A 17,007-nucleotide genomic window follows, 5' to 3' on the forward strand; every position below is an offset into this window, starting at 1 on the left:
ATCTGAATCTGAATAACCAATGACTTCCAGATTATTTGATCTTTTGTATATGAGCATATATTCTTTGGTGCCTTGCAAGTACCTTAGAACTTTCTTTGCAGCTTTCCAGTGATTCATTCCGGGATTACCCTGATACCGACCTAACATTCCAACAGCAAAGCTGAAATCTGGTCGAGTACACGTTTGAGCATACATTAAACTCCCAACTACTGAAGCATAAGGAATACTTTCCATTTTCTTTCGTTCTAATTCATTTTTTGATCATTGTAAATTACTGAACTTGTCCCCTTTCTGAATTGGAACCTTTCCTACAGAGCATTTATCCATTCTGAATCTTTCTAAGATTTTGTTGACGTAACATTTCTGAGACAATCCTAACAATCCTTGAGATCTATTTCGGAATATTTCTATTCCCATCACATAGAATGCATCACCCATATCTTTCATATCAAAATTCTTAGAAAGAAACACTTTTACATCATGTAAAATTCCCATGTCATTTGCAGCAAGTAAAATATCATCAACGTATAAGACTAAAATCGCATACTTACTCCCACTAACTTTCATGTAGATACATCGATCAATGATATTTTCTACGAAACCTTAAGATGTAATGGTATTATTAAATTTAAGATACCATTGTCGGGAAGCTTGTTTTAGTCCATAAATTGATTTTCTCAGCTTACACACTAAAGTTTCTTTTCCCGTGGGTATAAATCCTTCAGGCTGATCCATATATACTTGTTCCTCTAGATCACCATTCAAAAAAGCGGTTTTAACATCCATTTGAAGAAGCTCTAAATCATAATGAGCAACTAAAGCCAATATAATTCTCAAAGAGTCTTTCTTAGAAACTGGAGAGAAAGTCTCTTTATAGTCTGTGCCTTCCTTTTGAGTATAACCTTTGGCAACAAGTCGGGCTTTATACCTTTCGATATTACCACGTGAGTCAAGCTTGGTCTTAAAAACCCATTTACAATCGACTTTCTTTGCACCTTCCGGTAAATCTTCTAAGTCCCAGACATTATTGTCGTTCCTGGATTTTAATTCTTCTTTCACAGCATCAAACCACTTTCCAGAATTACAACTATTCGTGGCTTGTTGAAATGTAGACGGATCATTATCAATGCTTAAGTCACATCCATGTTCTAGAGCATAAACCACATAATCATCTGAGATCGCAGATCTCCTTTCCCTTTTAGATCGTCTCAAGATGATCGGTGGTTCATTAATCTCTTCCGGTACTGTGACTGGTTCATTAAAAATGCTCTCATTATGTGGGTTTTCGACATGCTCTTGTTGTACTGGAATATCACGAGACGTTGATGTGAATTTCGTTACAAGAACAACAGAAGGGATATCCGGTTTGAAAACATTATCCTGGATCTCTTCTATGCCAACTTTTCGTGATTCGTCACTCCCACTGATTTGACCATTTTCAATGAACCTTACATTGCCAGTCTCCATAATTCTCTATAGTTAGGACAATAAAATATAAATCCTTTAGACTTTTCTGGATAACCAATGAAAAATCCACTAATTATCCTAGGATCAAGCTTCTTTTCATATGGATTATATACTCTTATTTCTGTTTGGCAACCCCAAACATGCAGGTGCCTTAAACTCGGTTTTCTCCCTGTCCACATTTCATAAGGTGTTTTAGGGATTGTTTTGCTAGGAACCCGATTAAACAAATAAGTTGTCGTTTTTAATGCATGCATCCACAATGAGAGAGGTAAATAGCTATTACTTATCATGCTCCTAACCATGTTCATTAATGTACGATTCCGCCTTTCTGCTACACCATTTTGTTGCGGTGTATTGGGCATTGTGTATTGGGCACAAATACCCTTACTTTTGAGGAATTTCGCAAATGGACCTGGACATTGTCCAGTCTCATTATATTTTCCATAGTACTATCCACCTCTATCGGATCTCACAACTTTAACTCTTTTATCTAACTGTCTCTCAACCTCATTAATGAACACTTCAAATATGTTCACAGATTGAGATTTCTCATGCAGAAGATAAGTATAACCATAACGTGAGTAATCGTCGATAAAAGTGATAAAGTACATTTCTCCACCCCACGTGGAAATATCAAAAGGTCCACAAATATCAGTGTGAATTAATTCTAGCAGCTGAGTACTTCTTGTGGTCGCTTTCTTTACAGTATGTTTTGTCTGCTTTCCTTTGATGCAGTCTATACATACTCCTAAGTCACTAAAATCCAAACATGGTAAAATTTTATTTTTCACCAATCTTATTAACCTTTCTTTGGATATGTGACCTAATCTTTGATGCCACAATAAAGCCGAACTTTCATTATTAGGTGCACTACATTTAATGCCCATAATATTTTCAACATTAAACAAAGATTCCGAAAATTCTCTATCAAGATTAAAACGATAAAGACCATCCATTAAAATATCGGAACCGAAAATGTATTCTTGTTTATATAGTTGAAAAGTACCATAACCAAATTTAACAGAAAAATCCATTGAATCTAATTTTCCAATAGAAACAAGATTTCGAGCACATTCAGGAACACAGAGACATCTTTCAAGAGCTAGGTGAAAGCCGGTGTCTAAAACCAATCTATATGTCCCAATGCCTTCTATTCGTGCTTTCATCTTATTCTTCATGACCACATGCCTTTCAGATCCTTTTATGGGTTGGATCATACTGAATCCCTGTTTAATATGAGAAACGTGAGTAGTAGCACCTGAATCTAACCACCAAGTATTATTGGGCACTTCAATAATATTCGATTCAAAGCAAACTAAAATGTTATGTTTACCTTTACTTTCGAACCATGCCTTTCTTTTCTGACAATCTTTCTTAATGTGTCCAGTCTTCTTACAAAAAAAACACTCGACTTCTTTCCGGATTTGGCTCACATTATCTTTTATTGGAGTTTTATCCTTCCTTTTGTCATTTTTTCCTGGTTTTTTTTATTGCTGCTGGCATTAGTTTGAACTGTAAGATGAACAAAATATTCTTTCATCTTCTTTAATCTCCCTTCCTCCTGTATGAGCATGTCCTTCAATTTCTGAAAGTTCCATTTTTCTTTAATGGTGTTATAATTCACCTGGAACTGACCAAACTCAACAGGGAGAGAGTTAATGATAAACTGGATCAGAAATGTCTCATTAACATTCATTCTCATAGCTTTCAACTTTGCCGCCATATTAGACATGTTAGTCATATGATCATGGATAGGCTGAGACCAGTCAAACTTTTTTGTAGTCAGCTCGCTCATGAGACTTCCTACAATCGACTTGTCAGCCAGATCCGACTGAGAATACTCTTTAATCTTCTGTATAAATTCCTTTGCACTTTCAGTTTTAGGCATCGATGGCTTAACACTTTCTACTATAATGATCCTCATCAAGTTCAAACACAACCTATTTGATCGCTCCTAGGAATCGAAGTTAATCCTGTCACTTTCTGAGCTTTCATCTGTTATGGATGTTGGCTTTTCATTCAACAATGCATGATCCATATCATTGAAACCCAAATAAAATTGAATCTGTTCAGACCAATATGCATAGTTAAGCCCGTTGAACTTAACAATTCTATTGTCAGAAGCCATAAGGTTAAATGAAGCTGAAATTTTATAAATATCCATCCATTAGTATTTCAAAATTAACAATAATATGCACCAAAGTTCACCTTTGGGTAATACTTCGATACATACATGCAATTATTGACGCAAAATATACTTTAATGGACATCATAATACTACCAGTTAAATAAGCTTGCAATCTTTGGACATAAATACTTATCAAAAAAAAATTATGCCCCTTTAATATTATTAATCATATGCATTGATCTATCTTTGGATGATCTATTAGCAATATGATAAATAATTATAATTGTTCAATTATTTATTTATTTATTTATTTTATGTCATATATTTGCATCCTTTCATCATGAACAATTAAACATACATATTTGATTTGAATATTTAATTTTAATTTAAACCAGATCACTTTGGTGACTAACAAGTTTAACTTCCATGTAATATGTATCCACATCGCTAATTTCATAAAGTATATAAACTATTATCCATATAAATTACTATATGGTATATTAATACATAATATATATACTTATACGAACATACAAAAATAATAATAATACATATTTATATATATTATAACAACATAGAAGTTATCAATGTTAATACATTACAATAAATTAATTTATTTATTTAAAGTTGTTATTAATGAGTGCATAACTTTTATAAAATACACGTAATTTTATGTGCATTTTGATATGTTCAAGACATATATTATTATCATATAATAATTATATATATATATATATTAATATATACTAATTCAAGTATATATATACACTTTAATCTCTTATTACTTTAAACTTTGATGATATATTTTAATGAAAAATATATCTATATATAATGCACATTAACCTTTAATTGTGCATATGAATAAACATGTTTTAAGATCAACGTAATGAGATATATATAAAAACGTGTTTTATAATTTTTTTGAAATATAGTACAATTTCGAAAATTTAATCGATGAATTATGATAACACCAAAACACATGCTCTGATACCAAATATAAATTTTATTCTGATGGTTTTCGATAATTTTATGAAAACTCACCAAAATTGGATACGGTATTACATAATTCACACAAACTTAATAAGATAGTATATATCGTATATGAAATATACCTGAATCTATATTGCAGCGGAATGACTTTGAAAAACAAGTGGGTAAATCATTTTTCTCTTCTTTCATCCTTATTTTGATAATTTTTCTGATGAATGAAAAATATGAATCAATATCTTATATTCATAGGGTAAGGAGAGATGGATTATCATGAATATCAATGGACTTTCAAACTTGATTAACTCATATCCATCAATAAGTTCAAACTAATATGAAATCCAAACCCAAAATTCCATGGACCATTTTAATGTTTATATTTCCAACATAAAATACGTTGATTTACTTTCATTAAAACAAAAAGGAAAAAATGCAACGGGATTACTTAATACTACGTGGGATCCATGTAGAAGTGGGGGGCAAGAATCTGTTAAAATCCCATGCTCGAAAAGATTGGAATATATGTGTGTGTAATATATATATATATATATATATATATATATATATATATTATTTATTCAAGGAAAAGTGAATCTTGTTATCCTTCCAAGTTTATCCAAAACCTTGCAACATGTGGAGAATAATAGAAGATGGGTGAGCGACACGTGGCATTGTAGGACTGAAGGAGGAGAGTTTGATATAATTAGTCAAATCGTCATGTCTTTTTCTTACAGCGAAAATAAATGATTACGTAAAATCTCCATAAAAATTAGTTTTAAAAAAAAGATTATAAACATGGAAGGGAAAAAAACCCTTACTCGTACAATATGGTAATTAAACATCTCCCTTAAACTAGATATAAAAAAATTTAGGTATAGAAAATGAGATGATTTGGTTGTGATTTTCCCAGTTTAAATTTTGGAATCAAATTCGAAATTTAAGTTTTCTTTTTTACTTCAATTTAAAGAAAAAACAAAAAAAATCAATTTTACATACTAAACCCATGATTAAAAAAAATGAAAGTATTTTATCCCTATAGTATTAGTTTTTATGACGTCCGTATTAAATTAAAACAATGTATTATCACATAGATCATAAATATGTATTTTATTTTATTTTTAAATATGAATCAATTTAGCACATGTGTTATATATGCTCAAATAAAAAGCTGCACCAAGAACAAGACCGTTACTCGAGTGTCCAATCTTGGTCTTATTTAATTTTTTTTTCGATAACGGGTATCCTGGACCGAGACTCAGACTAATCTCGTGGTCGAAAGCAAACCATATGGTTGAAATTACACTCTTCTCTTCAACTTGCGTTTCCGTTTCACCGGTTGAACCATCCAAATTGGATGGTTTTATTTAAAATTATAATGCATTCTAAGAATTTTCAACTTCAATCTTTTTGCATCATTCGGTTTTATAATTCAGATATGAAACAAGTAAAAATGATCCTACTTCCTAAAATTTGGAATTAATATTCGGAATTAGATACTCTAATATCCATTATCGTTTCTATTTATATAGGCTAATAGTTCACGTAATTTTAATATTTGTACATCGGATGGCACCACAGCTGCGGTTTGGAATTAAATATGTGCGGAAATTCGATGGTTTTGGACCGATATTATAAATCTTTATTCTAAACGACACAACGACTAAAATTATGAAAACAACTATTATTTTTTAATTATGCAACGTTTAAATTTTATATGTTATTTGATTCAAAAATAATTTTAAGTTATAAAATTAGAACATGTTTAGAATAAAGATTTTAAATAATTTCATTCCATACAATGAAAAGAATAATGATCAAATAGTCATTGTTTATCTTTAATTATCATTTGTTATATTTGAATGTTTATTTGACGATACGATGGTATATTTAGATTATTATGTTTTTTTATTATTATAATATTATTTTAGGATCTATAAAATTGTTGGATTTAAAATTTTGTAGAAGATATCGAGACTTCAATTATTTGTTTATATAGAAAAAATATGAAAGTTGAATATCTACTAAAGTGGGCCCCCAAGCACAGTGATTGTGGGTCCACTTTGGGCTCTCCACCAATCATTTCTCACCAACCATTCTTCCTAAGTTAAAGAGCCCTTTGCCTACTTTTTTTTTAGAAAAAGCCAATCCAACTTGTTTTCCACTTAATAAATCAACGGTTTCATTGGCATTTATTTATTATGGAATATGTCCATATATTTTATAATAATATTTTTTTTAATATTAATCTTAGATACAAATTATTTTGGCTTTAGACTAATCTTTGATTATATATTAGATCTCGAAGATTTTTCCAATTTTCTGAGAAATATAATTAGATCAAAGATTCGATAAATTTACGGATTATGAAAAAAATGGTTAGACCTCGAAATATGATGGATGCTAATAGATCTCCATTGACTAACTGTAACGTGTTCGTGAAAGAATGTATCTATATGTTAAATTTGAATATATATATATATATAATATGTTTTTCAAGAAAAAAAAAGTTTTACTTCAATTAGAGCCACAACACAGACTTCATAATTTGAAAACCATAGAATTCCTTGTAAATTTTGTGAAAAGTTTAAAAATTGTTAAGATACGATAACATAATATATCACAGAATTTTAATTTAATCTGAAACTCCAGCCCTAAAATTGAAATCATATCGCATTAATTTTAAATCAAATTATTACCTACGATTTTTAACATGATGTGTTTTTTACTCATTCTTTTCATACATTTTCTTTTATTTTCGATATATGTCGTTATAAAACTATCATCAGGTTTGGCTTTTGTATAATTTCTTATTAGATTTCCCGCCTTAGTGATTAACCACCTCGTACCGTAAAAAAATTAATTAACCTCGCATTTGTTCCAAAGAACTCTTAATTCGGTAACTTTCAATATACAAGGAAAAACATGAAAATATAATATTATACTACACAGTACCAAATTAAGGAAAAAGAAACAATGATAAGATGCGTGAAAAAAATATATATATATATAAAGAAAAAAGAAAAAGCGAAGATGGAATTCCATGATTGTCATATTCTAGTGGATAGAATTAGCTTTGCCACGGAGAAAAGATGTCAAACACACACACACACACACATATATATATATATATGTATATATATATATATTATAAAGAATTTATGAAATTTATGGATTATGAAGAATTTAGGATATATATATATATACATACATATATATATGTTATAAAGAATTCATGATTGTCGTATTCTAGTGGATAGAATTTCACACACACACGCACACTATATAAGAATTTATTGCAGTGTCCAACAAAAATAGAGGATTAATAAAAACCATTACTAGGGATGGTCAAGGAACTCGATTTTTAGGGTACTCGAATTCGATAATGGATTTACAAACAACAAAATTTATTAATTTAACAAATCGTTTTTTAATTAAAAAAATTTAATACTTAATAAATTATTATAAAATGTGTTTCTATATATGACAATCTTTTTAAGGAAAAATCAAATTGTAATGAACATCCGGAGCTTAGCACTAAATGGAATCAAATTCTGTAATTTTTTGGAGGAGCATAAAAAAAACAAAGTACAAATACATGAATGTATGAGGGCATCAGATTCAGAGAGAGAGAGAGAGAGAGAGAGAGAGAGAGAGAGAGAGAGAGAGAGAGAGAGAGATCATAGGTGTTGGATTGAGATTATGCTTATCTTCAATTCAAACACGAAGGATCTCTTTGCACTTCCTTTCATTTCGTATCTTCTGCTTACATTTTTTAAAATTAAAAATCGCATAAGATATACCACGCGACCGTAGTTTCTTTTTATAACAGTGGGAATCCGGCATACAGCCAGACTCCGACCGTCCCAGCTCTCAGGTCGGATAATCGGTATACCGATAGTAAACCTCCGATTCCACGTAATAGCCGACAAACCATGTAGAACAGATAAACCAGTTGAAACTGATCAGTTCAAGGGAAAATTCAGTCTCAGCTAGTTTCGAACCCACGATCTTGTGTAAGGATAGGTTGTCACTAACCAGTAGAATTTGGGACTTTTCCCGCGTCCGTATTTTCTTTGTTATTCCTTTTTTGTTTTCGATTAAACATTAAAATAATAGTCCAATGATGTTTTAGTGTTTAAAAATTCGAAGAATATATACAAATATAATCATAATATACTATTTTCAAAGTTCAAAATTCAAAAGATTGTACTAAGGTAACTGTAAAAATAACATGAATTTATATAATTATAACGAATATTTCTAAAATAGAACATAATGGAACTTAAAAAGAACAAATTCGAACTTTCGGAATCCAAGAAATTTTGCAGCCGTGTATTTTTTTTACATTTTATTCAAGAAAGATGATGGTCGGCGTGGGGAATATTTTTGTTTCTTTTTTAAAAATAAAGCTTTAATTGTCGATTTTCTGACTCAAAAAAATTGTAGCGAGACTAAATACCGGATTTTGTCACATCAATCATCTCATAAATCCATATTTCAAGAATTTATAAAACTATTGCGAAACAATATGTCCTTTGATCGCATAATAATATAAAATGTGTAAAATTTGATCTTTGTTTTTTTTTATTTAACATGTATTTTTTTTAAAGGTTTTGTAAAATTGTACGTATTCATTGAGATTTGTTATAAAATTTATAATTTTAATGAAGAATTTAAAAATCCATATATTACAAAATACGAAAGAATTTATGTATTTATTTGAAAGCTGATAATAAAATCAAATATTGATGTAAGATTTAGAATGTCTGAAAAGTGGTAAAAAAAAATTACCGCCCAATAAGACACCACTCTCTCTGTGTATATATACACACAGTATATGTATCTCCTTCTCATCAATTACTCTCCCAAACCACAAAATCATCGGACAACGGGATGGGCCACAATATTCTCGAGGCACTGAACGTACGGGTCGTGGGTTCCGGCGATCGAGTCATGGTCCTCGCCCATGGGTTCGGTACGGACCAGTCGGCATGGCATCTGATCCTCCCTTTCTTCACCCACACCTACCGAGTCGTCCTCTACGACCTCGTCTGCGCCGGCTCCGTCAATCCCGACTACTTCGACTTCAACCGCTACACCAGCCTCGACCCATACGTCGACGACCTCCTCTGCATCCTCGATTCCCTCCAAATCCACCGCTGCTTCTACGTCGGCCACTCCGTCTCCGCCATGATCGGAATCCTCGCCTCCATCCGTCGCCCAGATCTCTTCTCCAAGCTCATCCTCATCGGAGCCTCGCCCAGATTCCTCAACGACGACGATTACCACGGTGGGTTCGAGGAATCTGAGATCGAGAAGGTCTTTTCCGCCATGGAAGCTAACTACGAAGCTTGGGTCCATGGGTATGCTCCTCTGGCCGTGGGGGCCGATGTTCCCGCGGCGGTGAGGGAATTTAGCAGGACCCTTTTCAATATGAGACCGGATATCTCGCTTTTCGTGTGCCGGACTGTGTTCAACAGCGATCTGAGGGTTATTCTAGGGTTAGTGAAGGTGCCCTGTTGCGTGATCCAAACGGCGAAGGACGTGTCGGTTCCGGCCTCGGTGGCGGAGTATCTCCGGTCGCATCTCGGCGGGAAAACGACGGTGGAGACTCTGAACACGGAGGGCCATTTGCCGCATCTCAGTGCTCCGGCGCAGCTTGCGCAGTCTCTCCGGCGAGCTCTTTCCCGGTGAGGGATGTAATTTTTTTTTAATTTCTATTTTAAGGAGGAAGAAAACAAATGGGGTGGGATTCGATAATATGGAAAAGTTGTGGGGCCCATTTGGAAAATGATGTGGGACTGCGTGAGAAAATGTCAAATCGAGGATAAGATTGTCCACGTGATTCTCACGTGATGGCGACTCTTGGGCTTCTTCTCATAAAATAAACTGCGGAGGGAAAAAGACCTTTTGGTTATAAAACAGTGCTCTTATTCACACACTCTCTCTCTCGTTGGTAGGGGTGGGTGTTTTAACTCATGTACCCGGTTTAACAAATATTCGAATAAAAGATATCTAAATATTAACGATCGAGTATTAATAAGGCTAAATTTTTGACCCTCAAATTCAAGTGGGGTTCAATTATTTTACAAGAAATATCTGATATATTTGTTAAAAATCTAAAATATACTTTATATTTATAATATTATTATTTAAATTATTCTTATTATTTATTAAAATATTTTTATTTTAGTTCATCATTTTTTATCTTCTAAACCTTTCTATACAAAGATTTCACCATTCCAAATTTCATTCTGTACAACCGAATCAGTTATTATCTCTCTCAAAATTTTACTCATCTTTATTCATCGTAAATTTTTTCTCTTTATACTTTGATCTTTCTCATTTGTATTTTCTATATCTATCATTTCATAGTTCAAAATTTTATAAGTTGTATGGGTCTGAGTACCCGTGAGTACAAGACCGAAACTCTCATTAAACTCGAACTACAAGTATCCGGATTTTATGAAGTTAAGAGTGAGATAATATTTTTGTAAAAACCATGGTGATGAAGACGACATAGAATTTTTAAAAAATTGGGGGTACCCGACCCGTTCCCACACCTACTCGTCGGAAGCCAGGTCCACCAGTAATAACATGAGTGCGGTTAAATGGTTGTTGTTGTTATAAAAATTTAAATGGTATATAACGAAATTGCGTACACAATTTTAATGTTCTAAGGTGAACTAAAATATTGTTTTTGTATATTTGGATCTCATCTAAATATTATTTAAAAATGGATATTTAAATTACAATTTATTACTGGGTTTTTGGTTTTAGTTTTTAGTTTTTAGTTTTTAGTTTTTGGCTTTTAGATTTTATAAATTTGTAAATCTAAAAAAATGTTGTTTTTAGTTTTTAGTTGATTTTTTCCATAAAATAGATTTATGGGTTTTTAGGAAAACCAAATTTCAAAAAACTTGATTGTTGGTTTTTTCAGTTTTTAAAATCTAAAAACTCAGAAAACCACCTCCCATTCAACACTTAAAAAAGAGAAAATAAAAAAAAATTATATACTCTTTTTTTACTAAATAAACCATATACTTATACTTACTCGTATAAATATATAAATACTTTATAAAATTTTATAAATAAACCTCTCGACGTAAATGCCATAAAAAAATACTAACTAAAATCTGATATGGTATGATTTTAAACGTCACATATGATTAAATAAATAAATAAATAAATAATAAAGATAACAATAACAAGATAATAAATAACAATAATATAATAAATTTAATAATGATTAAAAACTATTTTTTAATCTTTTTTAAAACAACTATACGCAAAGTTTTATAAAAAATGTTTAAGAACGAATACAAGACTCATAGTCCTTTTTCTTTTTGGTTCTTTGATGTTTCACTGTAATTCATAAGAAAATATGGAAGTAAACGCATTTACACGCAATTATAGTTTCGCCCCTTGTATCCCTTTGGCATACTTAGATCCATTACTGTTAGAAAATTCATTGGACTTGTTTTTTCCATTAGTTAAAGGGGTATTTTTTTTTCCTATTCATGCAAATATTAAAAATATGTATCATTTTTAGAAATTGAGCAAATCTATTAGCCACTATTTTCTTAATTGAATATATTGTCGAATATATGATCCGTATTGTTTCTATTTTCTTAATTGAATATATGTCCAATTCTACACTGGAAAAATCATCACCAGGGCTCGATTTTTTTGTTTGTTTGTTTGTTCTTGAATTCCTTTGAAAGGTGTATAGTGTATACCTTGATAATTGTGAAAATTATATATAACTATCTAAATTTTTATAAAAATATCTTAAAAATTCTAAAATTTTGAAAAAATTTCAAATATATGCAAAATCCGTTAATAGTATGATTTATTTTTATTTAAAACATATTTGAATTTTGGTTTTATTTAAATTTTTTAAATTTTTTAGATATTTATATAATTTTTTTTAAATATTAAGATATTTATATGGAAGATTTATAATTTAGATATTTATTTAAATTTTTTAAAATGTTTATGATTTATATGCGATTTTCTTCATTTGATATTTACGAATTATTTTGGGCTTGGCATTTGGGCTTTAGTTTCAACTTTTTCAACAGGCTACTTAAATAGGTGTAACCCAACAAAGGAAAAAACCCACCATTTCACGAGGGGTGAAACGACGCGCACTTCATGCTCAGATTTGTTGAACGGCAGCGCTCACAAACTTCTTGACAGTCAGATTATGGTGTTGGTGATATTTATACGTAAATTTGATTTGAAATCTGTACTAATACGGCTAAATAAATAGTTTTGGTAACATATTTTTATGAAAATATTTCCAACTTTTAGCATAAAATAAACTGTTGAAATAACATTTTTTCATGGTTCCATAACTTTGTTCTAGTACCCAAATTGTGCTATATAATTTCTTTTTTAACAAATTGTGTCAATGGACTTCAATATTTGTTTATTTGCTTATATATATATATATATATGCTTCAACGTTAATAAATAATATATTACGTAAAGCCTTGCTAAACAATGAATAATCGTTTTAAACTTCTAAAAACATACATATGTTTTTTTTTTAAACATACATATGTTTGAATAGATATAACTTGTTTCCTGGAATTTTATCAAGAGGAACTAAATGATTTTATTCGTCCAACTGAACTACACATATTTTGGTTGTTATCTCACATTGGAAATACGAATGAGACATCAATTTCATAGGAACAAATGAAAATAATAGTATTTTAGCTGTATTATAATTATGTTTTATTTTTTCTTAATTTATAAGTTAATCGAACATTCGATCCAATTAAATCCCCCAAAACTCGGAAACATTCTATATACTATAATTAAATTGTACGACTTTTGGTTTCAACCCAAAATTTCTGATCAAGAAAACTGAAAACTTTTATAAACAAAAATAGAAACAAGGTAGGAAAAAAGAAAATGGGAGTCGATGTTGAGTGCCACGTGGCTATCATTAATCAAATATATGGCAAATCTTCAAAGATGATCGGACGGTCCAAATTCGAATAAAAGTCGGGTACGTTTTTCCCGAAAGCAAAAGCAAATGATAAGATACGTTTGACAATAACTTCTACCAACTGAAGAAGCTTCCAATACGTTTTTTTAAGTGTCTATGGCTATTTACTTAGTTTACTAAATAGACTTATTATATTTAATAGTAAACATAATAGTAGCTGACGTAAATTTATAATTTTAAATTATGACAGCAGACCTACTTGTGATTTATTTATTTTATTTTTTCAAATGGTTTTAACCAAAAATTATAATCATAATCAAGATTTAGATGATTCAACCGATAAAGACGGATAAAACAACTTATCAATCCAGAATTTTTCGATCCTCCAAGATGTAATTGAGTCAAAAACACGGTAAATTTCCTAATTATCCAAAAAAATAAATAATCGTTGCATATACTTAATTATATGTGATTTCTGGGTTTAGGGATATGATGAAGCATGCATTGATGATTCAAGAGAATGATTTTGTTTTAAAGACACTGTTACTAAGGCGGCGTGAGTTTGGTAAGAAGAGAAAAAAATGCAATCACTTCTTGATAAGACTAATTACAATTAGGAATTAATCGTCACTCACTCGGAATCCAACAATACTTAATTGTCATTATGGAAACAAAATCTAAGATTTAAATAATTAAAAATAAGATATTTTTAATGCAATTCTATTTCAGGGTTATCGGTACTTGTAATTCAATCATCATATCTACAACTCCAAAAAAAAAATGTTTAAATCGGATTTTTATTATTAATACACCATACAATTACACATAAAATGGTCACTATCTTTTATTTAATTCTTTCGATTATTTTTATAACCGATTCAAATTTAATACGAATGCAACTTTATCGGTTTTCATTTAGATTGATTTGAAATATGATTATATTCGGCTGATATAGTTTCGATCATCATATATATAAATTACAACCCCGGACCTTTCCAGCAGCATCTCTTTACCACTCCAGCAATCTGAACACCATATTTATTATCTTTTGGAGGCTAACCAATTCATATATATATATATATATATATATATAGAGAGAGAGAGAGAGAGAGAGAGAGAGAGAGAGAGAGGAAACAATAAGTGGAATAAAAAATTAAAAACCCAAACCAAACTGAGATCAATTACAGAGGATACAAGAAAAAGGTTTTGAGGCTTTAAGATATTTACAAAAATTTTGTTTTTTTGGGTATCATCATAAGAGTCGTAAAGAAAAAAAAAGTAGAGTTTTTTGTTTTGGGGGTGGGAGAAGAGTATGATTGTGTTGGAGGGAAGAGAGCACAAACGCACGTGACAGGAAAACCCTTTTAAACAAAAGCAAAAGGAAAATTTAGGATCTGGGAGCGCCATTGTTGGATCTTGGTTGCCTTAGAAGCTCTATCAACGTCTCCGCCTGTGTCCCATAACACCAATTTTCAATCACATAAACATCCAACGAAGACAAACATCTCTTTATATAACTATAGTGGCGAATCTATAGATGCTCTGATTGAAAACGAAGGTTTTCGTTAGAAGCTCACAAGTTCATAACCCGGATTTAATTTAATTATTTACGTATTATACGACATGCTAGGAGATATTTTTTTTTTGGAAATTTTTTAAAGTATGAAAATAATATACAAATATTAGAGCTTAGTTCAGTGAAGGTGATGACGTGGCAAATTACTGTTCACTCGCCTGCACCCAAAGAGACCAGGCAAAGACAAACGCATTAATTTCGAAATTGCCATTACCGATCAGCCGCCGAATCTCTGACCAGTAATGGAGGAGAGAGAGAGTCACCTTTCGCTTGGCGCGATTCGTACCGGACTGAGAAAGAGAGACAAGGGGAGGAATGGCGCCTTCACGAGCCACCAGGGTGCGGTAAACGATGCTCTCTTCGCAGAGCTGAAGAAGAGTCGATACGGCGATCTCCTTCTGCCTCTGCGTCCCGCCCTCCACGATCTCCACGAGCACCGGGACTCCACCTTCCTCCACCAGAGCCGGCTTCGCCTCCGGCACCGACATCAGCAAGCTCAGAACGAACGCCGATTTGTCAACCATGTCCGACCCGAAATCCGCCATTAATTCCATCAGCGGTTTCATGATCCCCGATTGCACCGCAATGATTTTGTTCTCCTTCACCGAGCACAACGAGTACAACGCCGTCGACGCATCCTTCTTCCCGCGGAATCCTCCGGTTTCCAGAAGGTTTACCAGAAGGGGAATCGCTCCCGATCTCCCGATCTCCGCCTTGTTCTCCTCGACCTGCGACAACCGGAGAAGCGCGCACGCCGCGTTCTCCTGCGCCGTTGATGTCCCCGTCTTCAGAGCCCTAACCAATGGCTTAATCGCCCCAGATGAAGCGATCACCTCCTTGTTCTCGTCACAGAGTGAGAGATTCAGAATCGCCGTGACGCCGTACTCCTGAAGCTGAGGATCCGAGGACGAAATAAGCGAAATCAACGGCTTTATCGCGCCAGCTTTCGCGATTTTGATTCGATTCTCGGATCTGTTCTTCGCCAGGAGCCTGATCTCCATCGCGGCATGTTTCTGCTCCTCGATCGAACAGGACTCGAGTTGCGAAACGAGCTGACCGATCATATCATCGGAGTACTCGGAGGCGCAGGCGAGGAGAAGACGGCGGTTCTCCGAGGAAGCAGTCGGAAACTCGTTGGATCTGTCACTGTTACAGTCACTGAAAGCAGAGGAATCGTCATTGACGCTAAAATCGCTGAAACTCCTCCCCATGTAGGTGAAACCGGCGTGACTCACCATCTCCATGAGATCGAATCTAGCTCCCTCTTCATCGTCGTCGTCTTCACCGCATCGAAATTCGAATTTCTAGGATCTGTTACAATTTGGGGGATTTTCAGAGGGATGCGAAGGTAATACAAAGGGGAAGAAGAAGAAGACATGGAAGAAGGAAAGCGTGGAGAAAGTGACACGTGGTATTATATCTTTTGACCGTACAACTAACCCGATCGGACTTTGCGAAAGGTCGCTTTTAACGCGTGGTTCGAAGGTTCGCTTCTATAAAATCGGTAAAATATTATATTACGAAATATAAAATTTGAAGACAAATTCAATATATTATTTTTTTAAAATTACTACTAAAAATTTTATTATAAATAAAAAACTATGTTGTACATTTGAATTATTCCGTCTAGTGTGTTTTAGTTTGTAATACTATTATAATCGATTCCTTTTTAATTTTATCGAATTTCTTTTTTTTTTAATACAAATATATTTGTCGAAAAAAAGACTCTGTTGATGTAGAAGATCTCAAGTAAAAATAAAACATGTCAATATGAAAAAATAGAAGAAATAATCAACAAATGATCTGAGTTTGAAAGAGAAGAAAAAACATTTCATTGATGAAAAATGGAAATCTTGAAGAAAAGTAATTAGAAAAAAAACACAATAT

General features: G+C 32.3%; 2 protein-coding genes across 4 annotated transcripts; one reads left to right on the forward strand and one right to left on the reverse strand.

The window, feature by feature from the left end:
- The first annotated feature begins 9,355 nt into the window (after nucleotides 1–9,355).
- On the forward strand, nucleotides 9,356–10,615 carry LOC104825775 (strigolactone esterase D14). The gene has a single exon (XM_010558146.2). It carries the CDS (start codon nucleotides 9,476–9,478, stop codon nucleotides 10,274–10,276), a length of 801 nt encoding a protein of 266 aa, XP_010556448.1. The 5' UTR covers nucleotides 9,356–9,475; the 3' UTR covers nucleotides 10,277–10,615.
- A 4,052-nt stretch (nucleotides 10,616–14,667) lies between these two features.
- On the reverse strand, nucleotides 14,668–16,670 carry LOC104825776 (U-box domain-containing protein 4-like). 3 transcript variants are annotated; one of them, XM_010558148.2, is made up of 4 exons: nucleotides 16,356–16,670; nucleotides 15,384–16,278; nucleotides 15,222–15,278; nucleotides 14,668–14,994 (listed from the first exon to the last, which is right to left on the reverse strand). In XM_010558148.2, the coding sequence occupies exons 1-3, from the start codon at nucleotides 16,496–16,498 to the stop codon at nucleotides 15,264–15,266; spliced, it is 1,053 nt and encodes a 350-aa protein (XP_010556450.1). In that variant the 5' UTR covers nucleotides 16,499–16,670; the 3' UTR covers nucleotides 14,668–14,994; nucleotides 15,222–15,263. The 3 variants fall into 3 exon arrangements, with proteins under 3 accessions (XP_010556450.1, XP_010556449.1, XP_010556451.1); XM_010558147.2 differs by lacking the exon at nucleotides 15,222–15,278 and having other exon boundaries at nucleotides 16,356–16,649; XM_010558149.1 differs by lacking the exon at nucleotides 15,222–15,278 and having other exon boundaries at nucleotides 15,384–16,643.
- Between the last annotated feature and the right edge of the window lie 337 nt (nucleotides 16,671–17,007).

The sequence above is a fragment of the Tarenaya hassleriana genome, unplaced genomic scaffold (assembly GCF_000463585.1).
Source record: "Tarenaya hassleriana unplaced genomic scaffold, ASM46358v1 Cleome49, whole genome shotgun sequence".
In the NCBI taxonomy this organism is placed as follows: domain Eukaryota; kingdom Viridiplantae; phylum Streptophyta; class Magnoliopsida; order Brassicales; family Cleomaceae; genus Tarenaya; species Tarenaya hassleriana.

Bases quoted from the DNA above. Each gene is read 5' to 3' on its own strand.
- LOC104825775 (XM_010558146.2), top strand. From the start codon at position 9,476: ATGGGCCACAATATTCTCGAGGCACTGAACGTACGGGTCGTGGGTTCC.
- LOC104825776 (XM_010558147.2), bottom strand. From the start codon at position 16,498: ATGTCTTCTTCTTCTTCCCCTTTGTATTACCTTCGCATCCCTCTGAAA. The intron at 16,279-16,355 runs GTGAGTCACGCC...CTCTGCTTTCAG, and splicing joins GATTCGATCTCATGGAGATG to TGACTGTAACAGTGACAGAT. The intron at 14,995-15,383 runs GTGACTCTCTCT...TATGGGACACAG, and splicing joins CGAATCGCGCCAAGCGAAAG to GCGGAGACGTTGATAGAGCT.